This window comes from Brassica napus, chromosome C6, assembly GCF_020379485.1.
Source record: "Brassica napus cultivar Da-Ae chromosome C6, Da-Ae, whole genome shotgun sequence".
In the NCBI taxonomy this organism is placed as follows: domain Eukaryota; kingdom Viridiplantae; phylum Streptophyta; class Magnoliopsida; order Brassicales; family Brassicaceae; genus Brassica; species Brassica napus.
This window is the reverse complement of record NC_063449.1, coordinates 13353859-13371594: the sequence shown is the minus strand read 5'-3', so window position 1 is coordinate 13371594 and position 17736 is coordinate 13353859. Positions and strand designations below refer to the sequence as shown.

Here is a 17736-nt window from a genome sequence, read left to right as displayed (position 1 = left end):
CTAGAAGCTGATTTGGAATCAAGACTTTATTAAATTCAATCTTAAGTGAATCAAAATAAGAAACTTAAAGATCAGGTTTGATCAAGATTGAACGCACAACAAAAGAAATCGCTAAAGTGAAAATACAATCCGATAAAGGGAACCAAAGAGTCGATCTGATGATCGAATATACTATAAACAAACAAAATATATCTGGAACCCTCTGAAAGATGGATGTTTGTTAAGAGCGTCGAGAGAGAGAATTCTCTCTCTAAACGAATAGAGAGACCTTTTTCTACATACTATCGTCTAACAATTTTTGTTAAATTTTTGAAGAAACACAATTTTTATGGCTTAGTCCAAACAGAAGTTTTGGAAAATTAAGTCCAATAAGAGTAGGTCCAATACTGAGCCAATTTGACAGACGTGTTTCACTTGATAGGGGTCAAAACTCTGACCAAAACGTAGCGTTTTATCAGTAGATTATTTTCCTGGGAAATAAAAATCCTTGGCTGAGAAGCCAGCAAAATCTTTCTTTTTTTTTTGCAACCAATTTTCTCCGTTTTTACTTGCCATGTGTCCGACGCTTTACGATCCCTCTCTTAGTAATCAATCATTGTAAAAGAGTGATAGGTTCATGTCGATGCTCGATTCGTTCTTCAATAAAACATTCAAAGCTGTAAAATGGTAACTTTCAATCTGGAAAACGAAAGAAGATTCTCTGTGGATTAGTTTGTAATTGGATTTGTGTACTAATGACAACTCTTACCTATACACAGCAAAACGTTGCTAAAATTATTGATCCCTCGGATAAAGCTAATCCGGAACAGAAGAGAAGCGAAGATTAAACAAATGCGCCGCGAAATTGCAAAGCTTCTCGAGACTGGTCAAGAAGCAACTACTCGAATTCGTGTAATGATTATTGATTTTAGATAATATGTCTGTGTTGGGAACTTTGTCTAAATGTGTTAAGGTTTCCAATTAGGTTGAACATATTATAAGGGAAGAGAAGATGATGGCTGCTCAAGAGATCCTTGAGCTCTTCTGTGAGCTCATTGCTGTTCGTCTTCCTATTTATTGAGGCTCAAAGGTTTATCACTCTCTCTTGAGAACTTCAGCTTCCTCTTTGTCTTGTGTTTCTGAGTTTTCTGTTCTGAATCCTTGCTATTTGTTTTTGTAGGGAATGTCCTCGATTTAGATCTAAAAGAAGCAATCTCAAGTGTATATTTCGCTGCGCCAAGGTGCTCTGACTTGACAGAGCTGCAGTAGGTTCATATGTCATTCGCTTCCAAATATGGAAAGGAATTCGTTGCAGCTGCATTCGAGCTCAAGCCCGATTCTGGTGTCAACCGTAAGGTAAAATCTGTAACTAAGAACTAAACTAGTATTCTTGAATTAATTATCATGTGTAGAAACAAGAAAGTTGTTCTGTGTTTCTGATATTTTTCCTAATCATTTTTTTACAGTTGGTGGAGCTGCCTGTTTGTGCATGCATATTCCCCATAATCTAAACTGAAACTTCTCAAGGAAATTGCACAAGAACATCAACTTGATTGGGACCCTGCTTCTACAGAAACTGATCTCTTCAAATCGCGTGAAGATCTTATTGTCAGTATTTCTCCTCTCTTTTCTGCCTACATATATCTGGTCTGCTTTGGATCATATAAGGTGCTTTATTCGTATTTGCATCAAGCCAAGTATGTAGCGTTAAACACAGAGTATGATGTTCAATGTATAAACCATTGTTTTTGTTTTCTCTTCAAATATCTGCTGCCTTTAGTCTTTTTTTTTTGCCTCGATCTCTTTGTATGTTCCTAAATTGTATGTATACCTTCTTTACAGGATGGACCAAAGCAATTTGGTGGGGGGCTCTAAGTTGCCTTTACGGGAGGAACAAGATAAAGGGCCACGTTTGACAATGCTACCTCTTTCACGTCCAGAGGAACCATCTGATTCTGAATCCGAGTATGAAAGTTTGGAATTTCCTGAGATTCTCAATGTCTTGTTGCGGCCGACTCCTGGCGCTACCCCTGAAAATGCACCGGAGGCTGTGAAACCTGCCACATATGAACATACCTCTCCTGACATGCCCTTTGATTCAGAAAATGCAGGAGACGAAAAGCTGTCTTTCATAAGAGATGAACATCCTGCAATATCAAGTACCACTGTCGTGGAAGTCCAACAATCTTCACCCTTTGTTTTTTCACAGTACGTGACGGAATCTGAGAAACGGGACAGTTGTTCTCCACCATCTGCATGTGTAGTAGGACCCTTATTTACAGAAAAGAGTGGTGCTTCAAGGGATCTTCCAAGGAAAATATCCGATATGGACTTGCAGGATGTCCTAACAGCTGCTCAAGCTGCCGCTGACTCAGCAGACCGGATAAGGATCCGAATCCGTCCCAGGCCTAATGGACATTAATATGTATTGAAACATGTGAGTGAGGATCAAATGTAAGTGAACTGTTACAAACAAATAGGAAAAAAAAAATGATAATTTAACAATGAAGAAGATTAGAAAAGAAAACATTTCACCTGAGAAAAAAATGCATCGTCTGATTTCTTTCTTATTTAGAACAAAAGAAGTAATATTGTTAGAAGAATCAAAGTCATGTGACATGTATACTGTGACTGGAACTTTCGAAATAGTAGTATATATCAACACTAATGCACGTTAGTAAAAAGAATTGTGAATGGTGTATAATGAAAGCATCTAAAGTCTTCTACCATTAAGAAACATATTAGTATGCATAACAAAACAAGAAGCAGTGTGGCCTTTAAAGTTATATATATAGATGATAGACCAACGGCTTAAAACAACACACAAAGTTTGTTGTCACTTCAAAAAAAAAGGAACCGACAGCAAAAGAGAGCAGCGTCTATTTAAAGGCCTAATCCGATCTTGAAACACAAAACAACAACATTTTTTGTTACTACTTAATCAGCAGAGTCACTTCTTCAAAAGCAAAAGGGGAAGTAGTGTCTTTTCAAAAGGCCTAATCCGATCTCAAACACACAAAAACAACAACATCCTTGCTGATCAGCTCTTCAAGATGGTCTTGGAGAATATCTTCTTGCAATAAGGACTAAACTTCAGTTTCCCATACCTATGCACTTTCTCTACCAAGCTCGCACGAACAGGACCCTGTTTCATCAACCCATGTCAGTTTATGTTTTTTCTTAAAAGCTTTTATTCTAATTTGATTTTGAACTGACCTTGGTTACTGAGAGAGCAGTTAGAATAACGTAGTTTCCAAAAGGGTCATGCAGGAGATGTTCAAAGTTTGGAACAGAGAGAAGCTCACGGACAATCTCAGCTCTAGCCTCTGGATATATCCTAAGGCATTTCTCCATCACATGGCTACTGAATTTCTGAGTCGCTAGCTCCGCGTAATGCATTCTAAACTGAATCAGTAACTTCGATGCAGATACTTTTTGCTCTATTAGATACTGCACTACATAGTTCCTGGAACGATATTTGCATAAACCAACCATAAGCAGAGTTTTCATCACACAAACCAAGTCAGTATTGGGTAAAGATTTGTTTTACCCAAAAGGATCCTGAGAAAGGTGAAGTGAGTTCCTGGATATCTCATTGACGAGCCTCTCACGTTGCTCTCCAACAGAGTTTGAGACGCAGCATTGAAGCACACAGCATCCGTGGCGATGAGTTGCTATCTCAGCGCAGTACTTGGTAGCAGCTTCCAAAACAAACTGACACCAAATTTTTCACATAAGTTTTTTGAGCAAGAGAGCTTTAAGTAAGAAATAAAAGATGGAGATTAATTCAGACCTTTGTGTCGCTAGGACCTAGAGTAGTCAAGCAAGTTTGAATCACATGGTTCCCATTTAAATCTTTAACAAGGGAGAGAAACCCTGGTTTGAGACCTGACTTCACCATCCCAATCTGCTGTTTTGTTTTCACAGTTTCGATCATCTTCTGAACAACCCGTGTCCTGTTTTGTTAAAAAAAATAGCATTAACCACAGCTCAAACACAGAAACAGCTGATTTGTAGGCTTTTTGGCTAAAGGTCTCAGCTTTATTTTATAGCTTCCTATTGTTTGCAGTTTTGGCTTGTCCCAAAACAGCAAAGTAAAAAAAATATATAAAATATAATTCATCCTGTTCTACTAAATGTTGCATTCTTTTATTGATAGCGATGGCTGAACCTTATACCAAACTTTGCACATATTTCAAAAAAATTCCCTAAATAGTAAGAAATTTCCACTTTTTCGAAAAACATGAACGATTACATCCTAATCAACAAAAGATGAAATGTCTCTCTTATCTCTAATGAAAACTCGTGGGTTATCATAATATTTTAATTTGTTGACTAAGTTATTAAAGTAAAGAACTTGAAACAAAATAGCTATGTTTCTTGTTACCAGATTAGCAACAGAAAATGTAAAGTTGATTGAAAGAAAAATCAAAAAGGTTACCCATAATTGTTGAGACAGATTTTGAGAAGCTCCGTTGGTCTTGAGGTCAAAACACTCACCATCATCGTTCTCTGTTCCTCATCGCAGGCGTCTAAGAGCTTCTGAACCAAGTAATTCCCGAAAGGATCCATGGAAAGTTCAACCACGTGGCTGATGATTTCGAGGAATAGAGCGTCAACAAACAGTCCTTCATCGACCAGCTTCTGGAGAAAACGACAACCGATCTGATCTTTGCCCATCAAGTTGACAGATCCGTAGATGTTAACCATGGAGGCAAGATCCAGAGGCAAATCACTTCTCATCTTCCCATATGAGCCTTGGCGTAACAGAGAAGCCCTGTTTCTTCCTCCTCCAAGAGAGACGGCTCTGAGACTATCATGTGGATAGTAAGCTCCAGCACCATCAATGTCGCGAGAAACCCTATTTCTCTCAAACATCAACGAACTATGAAACGCATCGTTTCCAAGACAAGGAGATGAACGCTTGATGGGTCGGTTCATATGTTCCAAGAGAGCGTCTCTTTGGTTCTTAAGAGCCATCATCTCTCTCAGTCCGTTAGGGTAAAAGGAGTCTTGAAGGCCAAGGAAACTAAGATCTGCCGGAGAGACTCCATGAGAGGAGGTGGTGTTTCGCAGAAAAGCTTGGGGAGGAGAGTAATCGCCACGAACCCGTGAAGCTCCTCCATCCGGAAACTCAGGGAGAGTTCTTCGAGACCCAAAATCAGGCGGGTCGACCCGTATCGGTCCGGGTCTGCTCCAAATACTCATGTCGCAAGAGATACCCATTCCGTTGAGCTTTTTACACAAACCCATCACATCATCGCTCTTCGTGTCCACCTTGTCGTAACTCTTGAGAAATGGGTTTGTGTCGGGACTCTGTTGAAACCCACCAAAGTCACGAGGAGGAGGAAGGCGACGATCCCAAGCTCGTCCTCTGCTAAAATCTCCATCGAAACCCATAAAGTTTTCTTCAAACATGGTCGTCGATATAAGCGAAGAGAAAAAGCGATTTCAGAGAGGTAGAGGATGAAGAAGAAGAAGAAGAAGAAGAAGATTCAAAAATGGAGAGAGTAAAACAAGAGTGGACAATACGGAGAGAGAGGTCAGGTTGGTGATATATAACAGAAAATGGTATGGGGAGAGAGAGAATGTTGTGCTCTGAGAGAGAGAACGTACGGAGACCCTCCCTCCCTCCCGTCCAAGGCTGGTTTGTCTCTTTTGTCGTTTTTCATTCTCTCACTCACTCTCCTCTCGCCATTAATACGCTGCAGCGCATAGCCTTTTGCTTTTCCTACGTACTACTATCTGCGGCACAAATATTTTAATTATATTGCAATTTTGTCCCCCATTTTTGCTCTTCTTTAGTTTCAAGTGTGACCTTCTTTTACTTTTCTTTTTTACTTTTTTCGAATGAATTAGCTAAATTTCTGTGATTTATCTAGTAAGTGTATATGAAATTGATAAAATTGCAAAAATGGTAACCGACTAATCGTGAACCCGTGAAATGAGAGAGTTAGTCATTATCTATTTACTCCCTCCTTATTAGATTTTGATTTTGTAATTTTGTCTCCCATTTTTAGTCTTTTTCAGTTTCAAGTATGATGTTCTTTTATTATTATTTTGACACTTTTTAGGAGTGAATTAGGTAAACATACATGAATATTGATTGAAATTGGATATGAAACAGGTAAAATTGCAAAAATGGTAATTGACTGATGGTGAAATGACTAGTTAGTCATTGTCCATGTATACATATCGTCTATTAAATATGACAATACAACTTAAGAAGTGCATTAAGCTAACGACATTATCATTTGATTTCTGCTATGTAGAATCTCTGTAGGTTGACAAGAAAAAAAAATCGTTGTAGACATTTAATATAGAAACTAGCTAGAGATCTACGTCTTACGCCGAGTTAAATTGTATTGACAATAATATATAGAGAAAAAGACAAAAATAGCACTAAATCAAGTTTTTGTTCCCAAACTAGTATTCAAGGTCAAAAGTCACAAAAATAACACTTAATGTTTTATCAAAAGTCACAAACTTAGGATTTAGAGTTAAAGGGTGAGGTTTAGGATTTAGGGTTTAGGGTTTAGGGTTTAGAGTTTAGGGTTTAGGGTTTAGGTTTTAGGGTTTAGAATTTAGGGTTTAGGGTTTAGAGTTTAGGGTTTAGGGTTTAGGGTTTAGAGTTGAGAAATGAAGTTTTGGGGATAAGATTTCAAATTTTGAAAAATAAAAAAATTAAAATTTTCAAAGGATAAACTTAGAAATGTGCTATTTTGGTCATTTTAGTTTTTGAGTGTTATTTTTGTGATATAAACTTAGAAAGATGCTATTTTGAAGATTTGCCCTAATATATAATACAGTTTTCATATTTGTAGATATAATTTGTATAAAATAGTTTATTCATTTGTTTGTAATAAACTTAATTTCTTGAATATAAATAATTAATGAATATACGCATTTAGTTTGTAATATTAAAACTTGTAGTAATTAAAGCTCTTGGTATAATCATATAAATATAGATTTTTGTTTTAAATATTGTCTTGGATTATTCCTTTTATTTTAGATGAAACGTATTTGGTCTGATTAATTGATCTAGATAATGGGTTGAGAATCTTTTTCTAGGATGAAAATATTTACTCTAGCATTTACAAAAACCATCTCTAGAAAATATTGTTTCATCAGATAATTTTTTTTTTTTTTTGAATAAAAGTTTCATCAGATAAATTATCTTAACCTTAATCCTCCACATGGATTTGAAAGGTTTCAACTCAGAAATGAAGTTAGCCATTGAAATCTAGAACTTTAAAAAACACGAATACATTTGCATTGTGTAGTGAATGACTTCAAAGCTATAGGTGTTATATAGGCTGTAGAAATGGTATGGTAGAAGATTCTTTTTTGAACATTGGTATGGTACAGAAGATAGGGCGAAGATTTATCATCATTAAGACGTAGATTTAGCTTGGTAGTCACTCCATAACATATTCACAAATTTAGGGATTTGACCAAAATTGTGGAAAAAATAGTTGTACTTGACATAATAAAGGATTTGCCTTGTTCGCAAAGTATATCACAATTGATTAATATATCATTGATTCACATCTCCAAAAATGAAAAAAAAAGCTATAGTAACTAAATGTATAGGACAAATGATGAGGAAATATTCATTCTTAAATGGAGAAGATGGAGAAGTGAGTATAACTTATGACCATGTATTAAGAATAAAGAACGAACTGGTTTTGATTTAAATGATTTATAGGGAATGGTATTTGTCAAGGTTTGCTGAAGATGAAAAAGTATAACTGTCACAAAGATCCCTATCTCCTAAAGGCTAAAACTATTACGCCAAATGTGGCTAAAGTTCTTGTGGCTAACATAAATGTTTTAATGTTTTTATCTGAAACCAACAACACATCGTATGTTTTTTAACGTTTCGATAAGTCTTTGTATATTATTGGATTTTTTTTTTGAAAGATTATATTATTGGATTATTAAGTGGAAAATTTAAGACTCGATAACCGGTTGCCAAATCTCTTTATTATTAATCAAGAAGCAATTAAAAAAAAACCTTTAAAGTGTAAGTTAGTTACAAGGATGCTATGCTGAGATGGCATCACTATAATCACTCTCAGCCATTATAATAAATTCTTCTTGGTTCACTTGAGAAATTATCTCATATGCCATTACCATTCAAAACTTATAGTTGTAGTGATATTTTATGTTCTCATCAAAATAATAATCAAAAGAGTTATAACAGAAGAGATCTTTGTAATGGCTTAACTGATTTCTCTATTTTCTTCTGCAAATAGAAGTGACATGTACATCTATATTATTAAAATAGAAGTACCCATTTGAAAATGTTTTTACTTTATTAATTAAACTCTCTATTTTTTTTGCTTGTCTTTTTCAGTTGTATTTATGAAATATCCTAAAACGAATAAAACTGCGTAATTTATTACTTGTCTTTTCAGTTACATTAATGAAATATGCTTAAATGAATTTAAACTTCCTATTTTATTGTTTGTTTTTTTCGGTTACCTTAATGAAATATCCTTAAATAAATTTGGACATAATGTCATTTAATCAACCAAAAAAACTCATGAGTTATCCTTACGTGCATAATTTTAATAATGGAGATTTTTAAAAACGTGCATCATTAAAATGTTATCTAAAACATGCAGCACTAATATATAACATGCATCAATAAAACTAGAATTTGACTCGCACAATTGTACGAATATTATTTTCAGTTGATTAAATTTAAAAATAATTATTTATTCAAAAAATATTTAAGAATGACTATGTTTTTAAAAATTATATGGTATTATTTGCTCATAACTCATTTGTCATTTGATAAATTGTTAGAAAGAAAATTTTAGCATAATATAACTCAGTTGTCATTTGCTAAATTTATGGTTTTTATTTATATTTTTTATTATTTAATTATAATATTTTCATTTTATATTTGAAAGATAAATGAATTTTCTTTCAAACAATATTTTTGTAAATGTATTTTTTTTTGAAAATAATCAATTAAAATTGTTATTATCATTGAATATCATTATTTTTGACATAATTTGAGTTTTCGTTTACATCAAAATTTATCATATTTTAGGATAATTTTAATTTAAAATGTAATTTTCATATTTTTCAAACAAATTCTAAAAATATTTTTTTAATATTTTGTTATAATTGTTAAAAAAATATTGAGTTGCATTTCAAATAAAAAGGTAAAGATATTAAAAATATTCTAATTAAAATATGTAAAATTTAATATAGTTTTAAGGAAATGGTCAAAATAAAAAAAATTACACATAAAATAATCATGATTTTTGTTAACTGGGCGGATCATTATTTATACGATATCACACACGAAAGAAATATTTTTGTTTTTAAAATTATCTAATTAACTCTATACTCATTTTTTTAAATATTTTTAATATGATATCGCACATTCGTAAAAAATAGATAGTTTAACATGCAAAAAAAAAATATTTACTTAATGAATAATATGAATGAATATTATAAATACATCATTTAATAAAATAAATAATTAATAACTGAAAATTTATATCCGTGCTGGCGCGCGGATCAGGATCTAGTAAGATTTTAGAATAAAAGCACCCATTGTAATTAGAGAAGAACATTAAACCATTTCTTTTGTCGTTATCCACTTTCGCACTATATCTTTTTGGCGTTATCCACTTTCGTATATGAAGAACTTTTTTTTTTCTCACAAAACCATTAGTTTAATGAGGAACATTAAAGCAATTGGTTTAATGAAGAACATTAAACCAATTCTCAGATCATTTAAACTATTTAGTTCTCTTTTAGTGAATAACATTTCACAGTTTGTCGGGATAATACTTCAATATTACAAAATACACGTATATATATTCCCTATTTACATTTTAATGAAAAATGTAATAGTATTTTTACAAATTTAGGGATGAATATTCAGATATCCATTCGAGTTCGGTTCAGATCTATTCGAATTTCAGATTTTTAGGGTTAAAATTTCAGCTATGTGTGAATATTTATTAATTTTGGTTTGAGTTTGGTTCAGTTCTTTGCGAGTTCGGATAACACGTTTAAATTATTTTTTAAAAAATAACTTCATAAAGAAATTTAAAAATAAAAATAATATATTATATATAAATTGGCTTAGCTTGATTATTTGAATAGAGAATCAATTAGATATTTTAAGTATTTTTAGTGTTACACGTATTGTTTGGCTATTTGAAATATTTACTATTGACTATTTGTATATAGTTTCAAATATTATGGACAACCTCGAAATCTCCTATATATTTAGATATTTTATATAATAAATGTAAAAATAATTAATATATTTAAAGATAAAAATCTATTTTGGATACATTCGACCACTCAAAATTCTTCAGTTCGGCTGTCTAAATACCAAATTTTTAAACCCATTCAAATATTTAACCAATTTTGAATCGGATTTGGTTCAGATTTTCGGATTCAGATTTTTTGCCCAGCTCTATATAAATTAATGCATAAAAATCAAACTATCCAAAAAATGTAAATTTTATTATCACCAAAAATTCATCCCACACAAAGCGTGGAGCTCTGCATAGTATTACTTTAAAGTTCGAGTGTTGTATAGCAAGTCGTTATATACTAAATATCATCTATAATAGATTGGTTGAATACAGGGACAAGTTTAATAACTAGTCTAGTAAAATTAGGATAATTAAATAAGTAAGCTGAGGAGCATCGTGGGCTTGCCACCTCGTTATGGCATGAGTGTAAATAATTTATAAATTTAAGGTTATTTTTCTAAAATGTTTCTTTATTAATAAGTAAGAGATCTTCAATGAATTTCTATGATACATTTAATGTGTGTAACTATTTTGTATGTAATATGTGTGTAGTTACCATCTATATATATAGTTCTTTAACCGCAGAAAAAAGACACTCAAGCTTCATCTTTTTTTCCAGTTTTGCAAACTGTTCTCGGGAACAAAACAAAGCTGAATTTTTGTTGCTTTTTAAAAAACAAGGCAAGTCGTATACAACGACATTAAATGGTTCAATGTTGCTATTATATTTTATAATATTATATTTTAGTTTTTACATAATTATAAACATATATAAATATATTTATAAATATTTAATTTATGTATTATATTAAAAAAGAAATTGTATTTTTTGTTAAAAAAATTGTATTTTTTGTTAAAAAAATTATTTTTATTAATTTATCCGGATCCGGATCCGGATCCGGATATCCGCGGATAATAGAATATCGAGACGGATATCCGAAACCCGAATATCCGGAAACCACGAATCCGGATCCGGATATTAAATCCACGGATCCGGATCCGGATCCGGATACCCTAAATTTCCCGAATATCCGGATCCGTCCCAGGGCTAATGTTGGCTACTCATTTGATGTTTTGAAAACTTTTAATGGTGGTTTGAGTTGTAATAAATGTTCGTTTTTTTTTCAAAATATGATTGTTATTTGGTATATAAAATTCTTACTATATAATATTCTCTCCGTTTTACTGCGTCGAAACTCCTCCAAGTATGTAGTAAAAGCTGGCCATTCGTTAGGTGAAGACACCATCTTCACCAATTGAGAACAGTTTGTTGCGAAAACTACGTCTGAATAGTTAAGGGTCTTCATGCACTCTATAGCCCATATCAAGGCTTCACATTCTGCATGTAAAGCTGATAAGCTTTGTCGGAGATTCATCGCCCCCATCATCTTCTCTTCTGACTCAACGGTTCTACAAAACCATCCCTGGCCCGAGAATTTATCATTTTCTTTCCACGTCCCATCTATTAGACAAACTCTCGAATGTCCTAATGAACGCCAGTCAGGAATATGTGGAACTATAATTTGTCTTTCTGGAATTGTAAGTTGAGCCTCTGCTCATACCCCACCCTCTACTTCCACAATTCTAAGAATTTTCTGAGGATGGTGTTTTACAGATGGTTCCTTGAAGGAGAATGAGGTTTTCTCCAGGCAAGGTTGGCTGAGTACTTTAGAAGGTTTTGATGGGCTGTTGGGAGCAAGGAATGTCCAGACTTGTCTATCTCCTCTACATGCGGAGATAGAAGCACTACTATAGGCAATGGAATGCATGAAAAACTTACGCCAATTTCATGTTACGTTTGCAACAGATTGTTCTCACTTGATGAAGATGGTTTTGAAACCAGAAGAATATCCAGCATTTGCAAGTTATTTGGAAGATATTAAATCCATGAAAGAAGGTTTCACACGTTCGGAGATTATCTATGTACCAAAGACGCAAAATTCAAGAGCGGATAGCCTAACACGCAGTGTCAGGAAACAACCGTCGTTTGTCGTTCACATGGATCAAAATCTACCGGAGTGGTTCACAGAGTCAGTATGAGTCTGTAATTGATGAAAAAAAAAATTCCTGAGGATTCCCATCCCTATTATTGAAAACCTTGTTGTTTCTATTTTTCCAAATATACCACTATATCCATGGAAAGTTACTAAAATCATATTCTTCTGGCAATCTACAAAAGAGATAATCCATATTAGTAAACACTGAAGAAGTTGGGAAAAAACCCGGGGCGGAAGGGATTTTTGATAAATCCCAAGTTTGTAAAGATGAAGGGCATTCAAATAAAGCATAGTTAACTGATTCTTTCTCTGCACCACAAATACTACATCGAGTATCACAATTGATGCCTCGTACCCTCAAATTTTTTAAAACCGGTATAGTACCTGAGATAACTTGCCAAACAAAATGTCGGAGTTTCGGAGAGCATTTAAGTGTCCAAGAGAAGGCCAATAGAGGTTTAATATCTGGACCATAAAAGACTATTTCTTGTGCCTTATTCGGAAATAATGACTCCACCCTATACCCTGATTTAACTGTATATTTCCCTGTTTCTGTGAAGGACCACCCAAAAGTATCTTGTCTATCATTCCGACTTATAGCCAATCCTTTAATAACTTTGACATCATTCGAGTCTATATATGCATTAAGTAACTCCTCATTCCAAAATTTAGTGACCTCGATGAGATGATCCACCTTCAAAGAAGTATTTAGAAATTGTGGTAGTGTTTTTGGTTTAGCTGACCTCGGGTGAGGAGCAGGAATCCATGGGTCATTCCATACGGAGATAGTCTGACCAGTTCCCACTCTTTTGATTAGCCATTTGTTAACCAGAGATTTAGGTGAGCAGATACTTCTCCAACCATAGGATGGTGAATAAGATTTGTGAGGATCCAAAAGATCTGTATTCCGAAAATATCGGCCTTTGAAAACTTTTCAAAACAAATAATCGGGTTTGTCTATCAACCGCCATACTTGCTTGGCTAGCAAAGCCGTATTAAAATCTTGAAGATCTCGAAAGCTAAGACCTCCCTCTTTCTTTGATTTACATACCTTGTCCCAAGAAAACCAATGTATACCTTTTTTTATTGCCACCACTACTCCACCAGAAGTGGGCAATAGCCCCTGTAATTTTCTTTATAATTGCTTTTGGTAATCTATAGCAAGACATGACATGATTTGGCATTGCCGAAGCTACTGAATTTATCATTACTTCTTTCCCACCTTTAGTAAGAAACCAGACTGTCCAACTGTTCACTTTATTACTGACCCTTTTATTCAAGAATCCGAAAACTTGTGTTTTGGATCCACCCAAGCTCTCTGGTATACCCAAATAATTTTTCATACCTCCCAACCTAGTAATGCCAAGTTTATTTTGAATTTCTACCCTCTGTGAGTCTGGTACCTTGTGACCAAATTGCAGAGAAGATTTATCAAAATTTATTAACTGGCCCGACACTGCTTCATAGTCTTTTAGGAGCTTTAGGATAACATCACATTCAGTCACATTTGCCTTACAGAAAAACAAACTATCATCCGCGAATAGTAGATGTGAGACCGCATGACCTCCGCGCAATATCTTTAATCCCGTTAACTGTTTCTCTCTCTCCTCTTTCTTAATATTTGCAATAAGGGCTTCCGTACATAAGATAAATAAATATGGAGAAAAGGGATCCCCTTGTCTCAGTCCCTTCTCTGGAAAAATGTTCCCTTTAGGTTGACCGTTAAGTAAGACTTTATAAGTAACCGAAGAAATGCATGTCATCACCCTGGAAACCCAGACCGTGCAGAACCCCATTTTCAATAATAAACGCTCCATAAAGGACCATTCTACTCTATCATAAGCTTTACTCATATCCGTCTTAATCGCCATAAATTTTTCTTTACACACATTATTCGTTCGCAAGCCATGAAACATCTCTTGGACAATAAGAATATTATCCAAAATTAATCTTCCTGAGGGGAAGGCCGATTGCGTTTATGTGATAAGATGCGGTAAAAGGCTCTTTAATCGTTGACACAATACCTTAGAAATAATTTTGTATCCGACATTACAGAAGCTAATGGGCTTTAATTCCGTCATCCTATTTGGCCTAACTGTTTTAGGAATAAGGCAAATATTTGTCATATTCAACCTATCATAAAAAAAACCAGAACTAAGAAAACCATTTTTTTGTTCAAACACGACTGATACTTTTTTTTTGTTCTTTTCTTTTATCAAGATCAGTAGGATCGTGATATTTTATCTAAAGCATAGAGAAAAGAAAGCTGAACTGAGCTCTTTGTTTAAATTACTATTTACCGGCCTGATACAAGAACCCGTTCAAGGTTATTATGAAGTGACTCTTTCACGGCATCAACGATAACCTGCGTCTTCCGGCTAAAGCTAAGCCAGAAACCATCCGGTTTAGCTCCCCTGTTTTTTATTTCTCCAACTAACCGAGCAAACTCAATCACCATACACGCCTCTTGTGGAATCTCATTCATAGTTTTGTGCTCACTGAGACAGTCTGTAGTGCTTGTAGTAAACGAGGCCTCGGTTTCTTGAAATGGGATAACAAAGTCGTGGACACGGAGAGTGCGTTTTGTACCGATCGCAGTTATCTCCATTGTTACATTTGCCAAGAAAGAGCAGTAGATTGTTGCCGTTACCCCTTCTTCCCAATCGAGCAGTGCACCACAAGAGAGAACGATTCCTGCATCGTTAAGGACATGACCGGGCAACGCAGTGACTGTTTTCGGAAGTCTGAAGCTGTTGGCGAGAAGAGATGCTTGGATTGTGTACCATCCTGCATCACCCAGTGCGCCGAGACCATCAAGACCAGGCTTTACGCGTATGTCTTTCTTTAGAAAGTTTTCGTTTGCTGCAAATGAGAAACAACTTTGCACCTGAAACAATTTTAGAAAGGAAAGCTCATTTCAACTATGAACGCAAACGCAAATTTTGTTCTGTTTGAAACAATTACATGTAACAGTACTGACAAAAAATATAGTCACAGACTCGCAGGTAAAAGTATCGAATTTAGACAAGAAAATAGAGCGAATTTTTGTTTTTAACATAATATTTGGAAAGGAAAACTCGTTTTAAAACTGTCTAAGTTCGACGAACTTTTAAATAATAGGATAATTTTTTAAAATCCAAATGAAAACCAAACTTTTTTTTGAACTTGTTTTAAAACTCTTCAAGTTCGAACGAACTTTTAAATAATAGGATAAGTCTTTTTAAATCCAAATGAAAACCATACCCTTTTTTTTTTTTGTCTCTTACGATTTATGAACGCAAACGCAAACGCAAATATTGGCGTCTGAAAACAAATAGAGACAGAAAGATCATGACACATTCCTGATGAAAGATAATAATTACAACTAACAAATGTCATAATTAGCATAGAATCAATGAAATTATCATCAAACAATTAATCAATTTCACTAATAATTGCTGGCAGCAAAATTTTAATTTGAGATCAGTGACGTAAGACACTTACGGTTTTGAGCTGGCCAAAACTCGCTGGATCGGTGAGAAACTCCTTAATCTTAGCAGTCCTAGGATTGTGGATCCACTGAGTCCCATCCATAAACTGAATCCCGTTAGCTTCACAAGCCTCAACTATCTGATCGAACTCGTAAACACTAAGAGCAACTGGCTTGTCAAGCAGTATGTGTTTCCCCTTCTGAGCGGCGCGTACAGCCCACTCCACGTGGAGGCTAGCCGGAATAGGAAAGTAGACGGCGTCTACATCAGGATCTTCTAGAAGGGACTCGTAAGAGCCATGAATCTTCGCGGTCGGAGGGAAATTATTAGATGCCGCAAACGATTTCATTTCTTCGATGGAGTTGCTGATGCTGGCTATGGCTGCTACAGTAGCGTTTGGAGCTAGATTGATAGCTCGAGAGACTTTTCTGACGATGTTTGTGCAGCTCAACACTCCGATTCTGATCTGGCTATCGTCGGCCATTTGATAGATCTTTTCTCCGGCCTCAGAAAGTCAACTTTTGGTCTCTCCTTTGTTTTTCTTGTCAATACATACAGTTTCAGTAAGTTTGTTAAGAGTATATTTATTTTTCTTTATCTTGTTTCCCTAGGTAAGTCATTAACTATGATCCTTAGCAATATTATGGTTAGCAAACAAACACAAAAAAATCACTGTTATCTCATACTGAAGTTCAATATTGCAAAACAATTCAAGGTTTTGTTTGATGTTTAGTAAATAATCCATCTTCCTAAATAGCCAGAAGAAAGCTAAAAAAGAAACTGTTTTTCTACGAAATATTTGTCTAAATTTTGTTTCTGAGTTATTAAGATAACTATATATAGTAAAATTGATAATTAGGTAAATAACCAAAACTTTTTAATATTTTGGTGGTTGGATGACAATTTAAAATATAATGACAAATTTAACCTATACTTAATGGAAAAAACAAAGTAAAATCACATGAGTGTGTCACATGTTAGTCTTATTTTTCTTGGAAAAGAAAAGAGCTTATGTGTCGGAAAAAATCTTATAGTGAGATCTATGAAAGATGCAGTTGGATAGCATTTGATGAAATATTAACCAAATCTTTTAATTCTTTTTTGCTACTCAAATTTTGTTCGTCATCCATACTATGAAAATAAGAATATTACAAAAGTCAAGTTTTTACGTGTGAGTTTTAAAATGGAGAACATATCATTTACTCTAATGACCGTATATTGCCTAAAATTTTTATTTTTTATTATTTTGTAATATATGTTTTGTTTCCATTTATATCATGATTGATTTCATCACCTTAATTTACTTATTTTCAAATTTGATGGGAAATTTTATCACCATATATAACTAAATACTAGGATAAGACTTACGTCTTACACATGGTGAATAAATTTTTTTAAGAAATATCGTATGGAAAAATAAAATTTACATCCTTGATCGAATAAATATTTTTGGTCCTTAAATTTTTTTTTAAATTTTTTTAGTTAATTACATAATTTGTTTATTGATGAGCTGATCCTATTTTTAAAAATATTTTAGGTCAAAAAATCACTTATCGCATAAGAACCTAACGTTTAGGCTGGAAAATTCCAAGATCTACTATTTGGTTACAATGAAACAATGGTAGCTCGATTTTATATCATGATTTAGCAATTTAAAAGTTAATTATGGTTACGAGATATTTTTTGTTCACGTGCCAATCCTATCTATCTTCAATATTTTTTTCATTTTTGTGTCGTTTTTTTCATTTTGGTTATTGCTCGATGTAAATATTAATTTTTGAGTTTATTCTAATTTCGTTATTTTGTTTTGGCCCGAGATTTAGAAATTTTTTAAATTTAAAAGTATTAAAGAGATACATACTTAGGTTAAGATCCGCGCCTTGAGCAGAATAAATATTTTATATTTATTATTTATTTTATGTTTGCTGCATATTATGAAATAATAAAATAATAATTATATATTAAATAACTAAGAAATCAGTTACTATTATGTAA

At 33.8% G+C, this 17736-nt stretch overlaps 2 protein-coding genes and 1 pseudogene across 3 annotated transcripts; 1 reads left to right on the top strand and 2 right to left on the bottom strand.

Annotated features, from left to right (window-relative positions):
• Positions 1-445: 445 nt before the first annotated feature.
• LOC106375817 lies at positions 446-2484 on the top strand (annotated as a pseudogene).
• Positions 2485-2838: 354 nt separating this feature from the next.
• LOC106375827 (pumilio homolog 9-like) lies at positions 2839-6477 on the bottom strand. The gene is made up of 5 exons (XM_013815833.3): positions 4421-6477; positions 3773-3935; positions 3530-3693; positions 3196-3445; positions 2839-3124 (listed from the first exon to the last, which is right to left on the bottom strand). Exons 1-5 carry the CDS (start codon positions 5395-5397, stop codon positions 3020-3022), a joined length of 1659 nt encoding a protein of 552 aa, XP_013671287.2. The 5' UTR covers positions 5398-6477; the 3' UTR covers positions 2839-3019.
• A 7949-nt stretch (positions 6478-14426) lies between these two features.
• On the bottom strand, positions 14427-16445 carry LOC106445390 (uncharacterized oxidoreductase At4g09670). 2 transcript variants are annotated; one of them, XM_048760387.1, is made up of 3 exons: positions 15755-16445; positions 15515-15574; positions 14427-15158 (listed from the first exon to the last, which is right to left on the bottom strand). In XM_048760387.1, the coding sequence occupies exons 1-3, from the start codon at positions 16223-16225 to the stop codon at positions 14568-14570; spliced, it is 1122 nt and encodes a 373-aa protein (XP_048616344.1). In that variant the 5' UTR covers positions 16226-16445; the 3' UTR covers positions 14427-14567. The 2 variants fall into 2 exon arrangements, with proteins under 2 accessions (XP_048616344.1, XP_013742398.1); XM_013886944.3 differs by lacking the exon at positions 15515-15574 and having other exon boundaries at positions 15755-16418.
• Positions 16446-17736: the final 1291 nt, after the last annotated feature.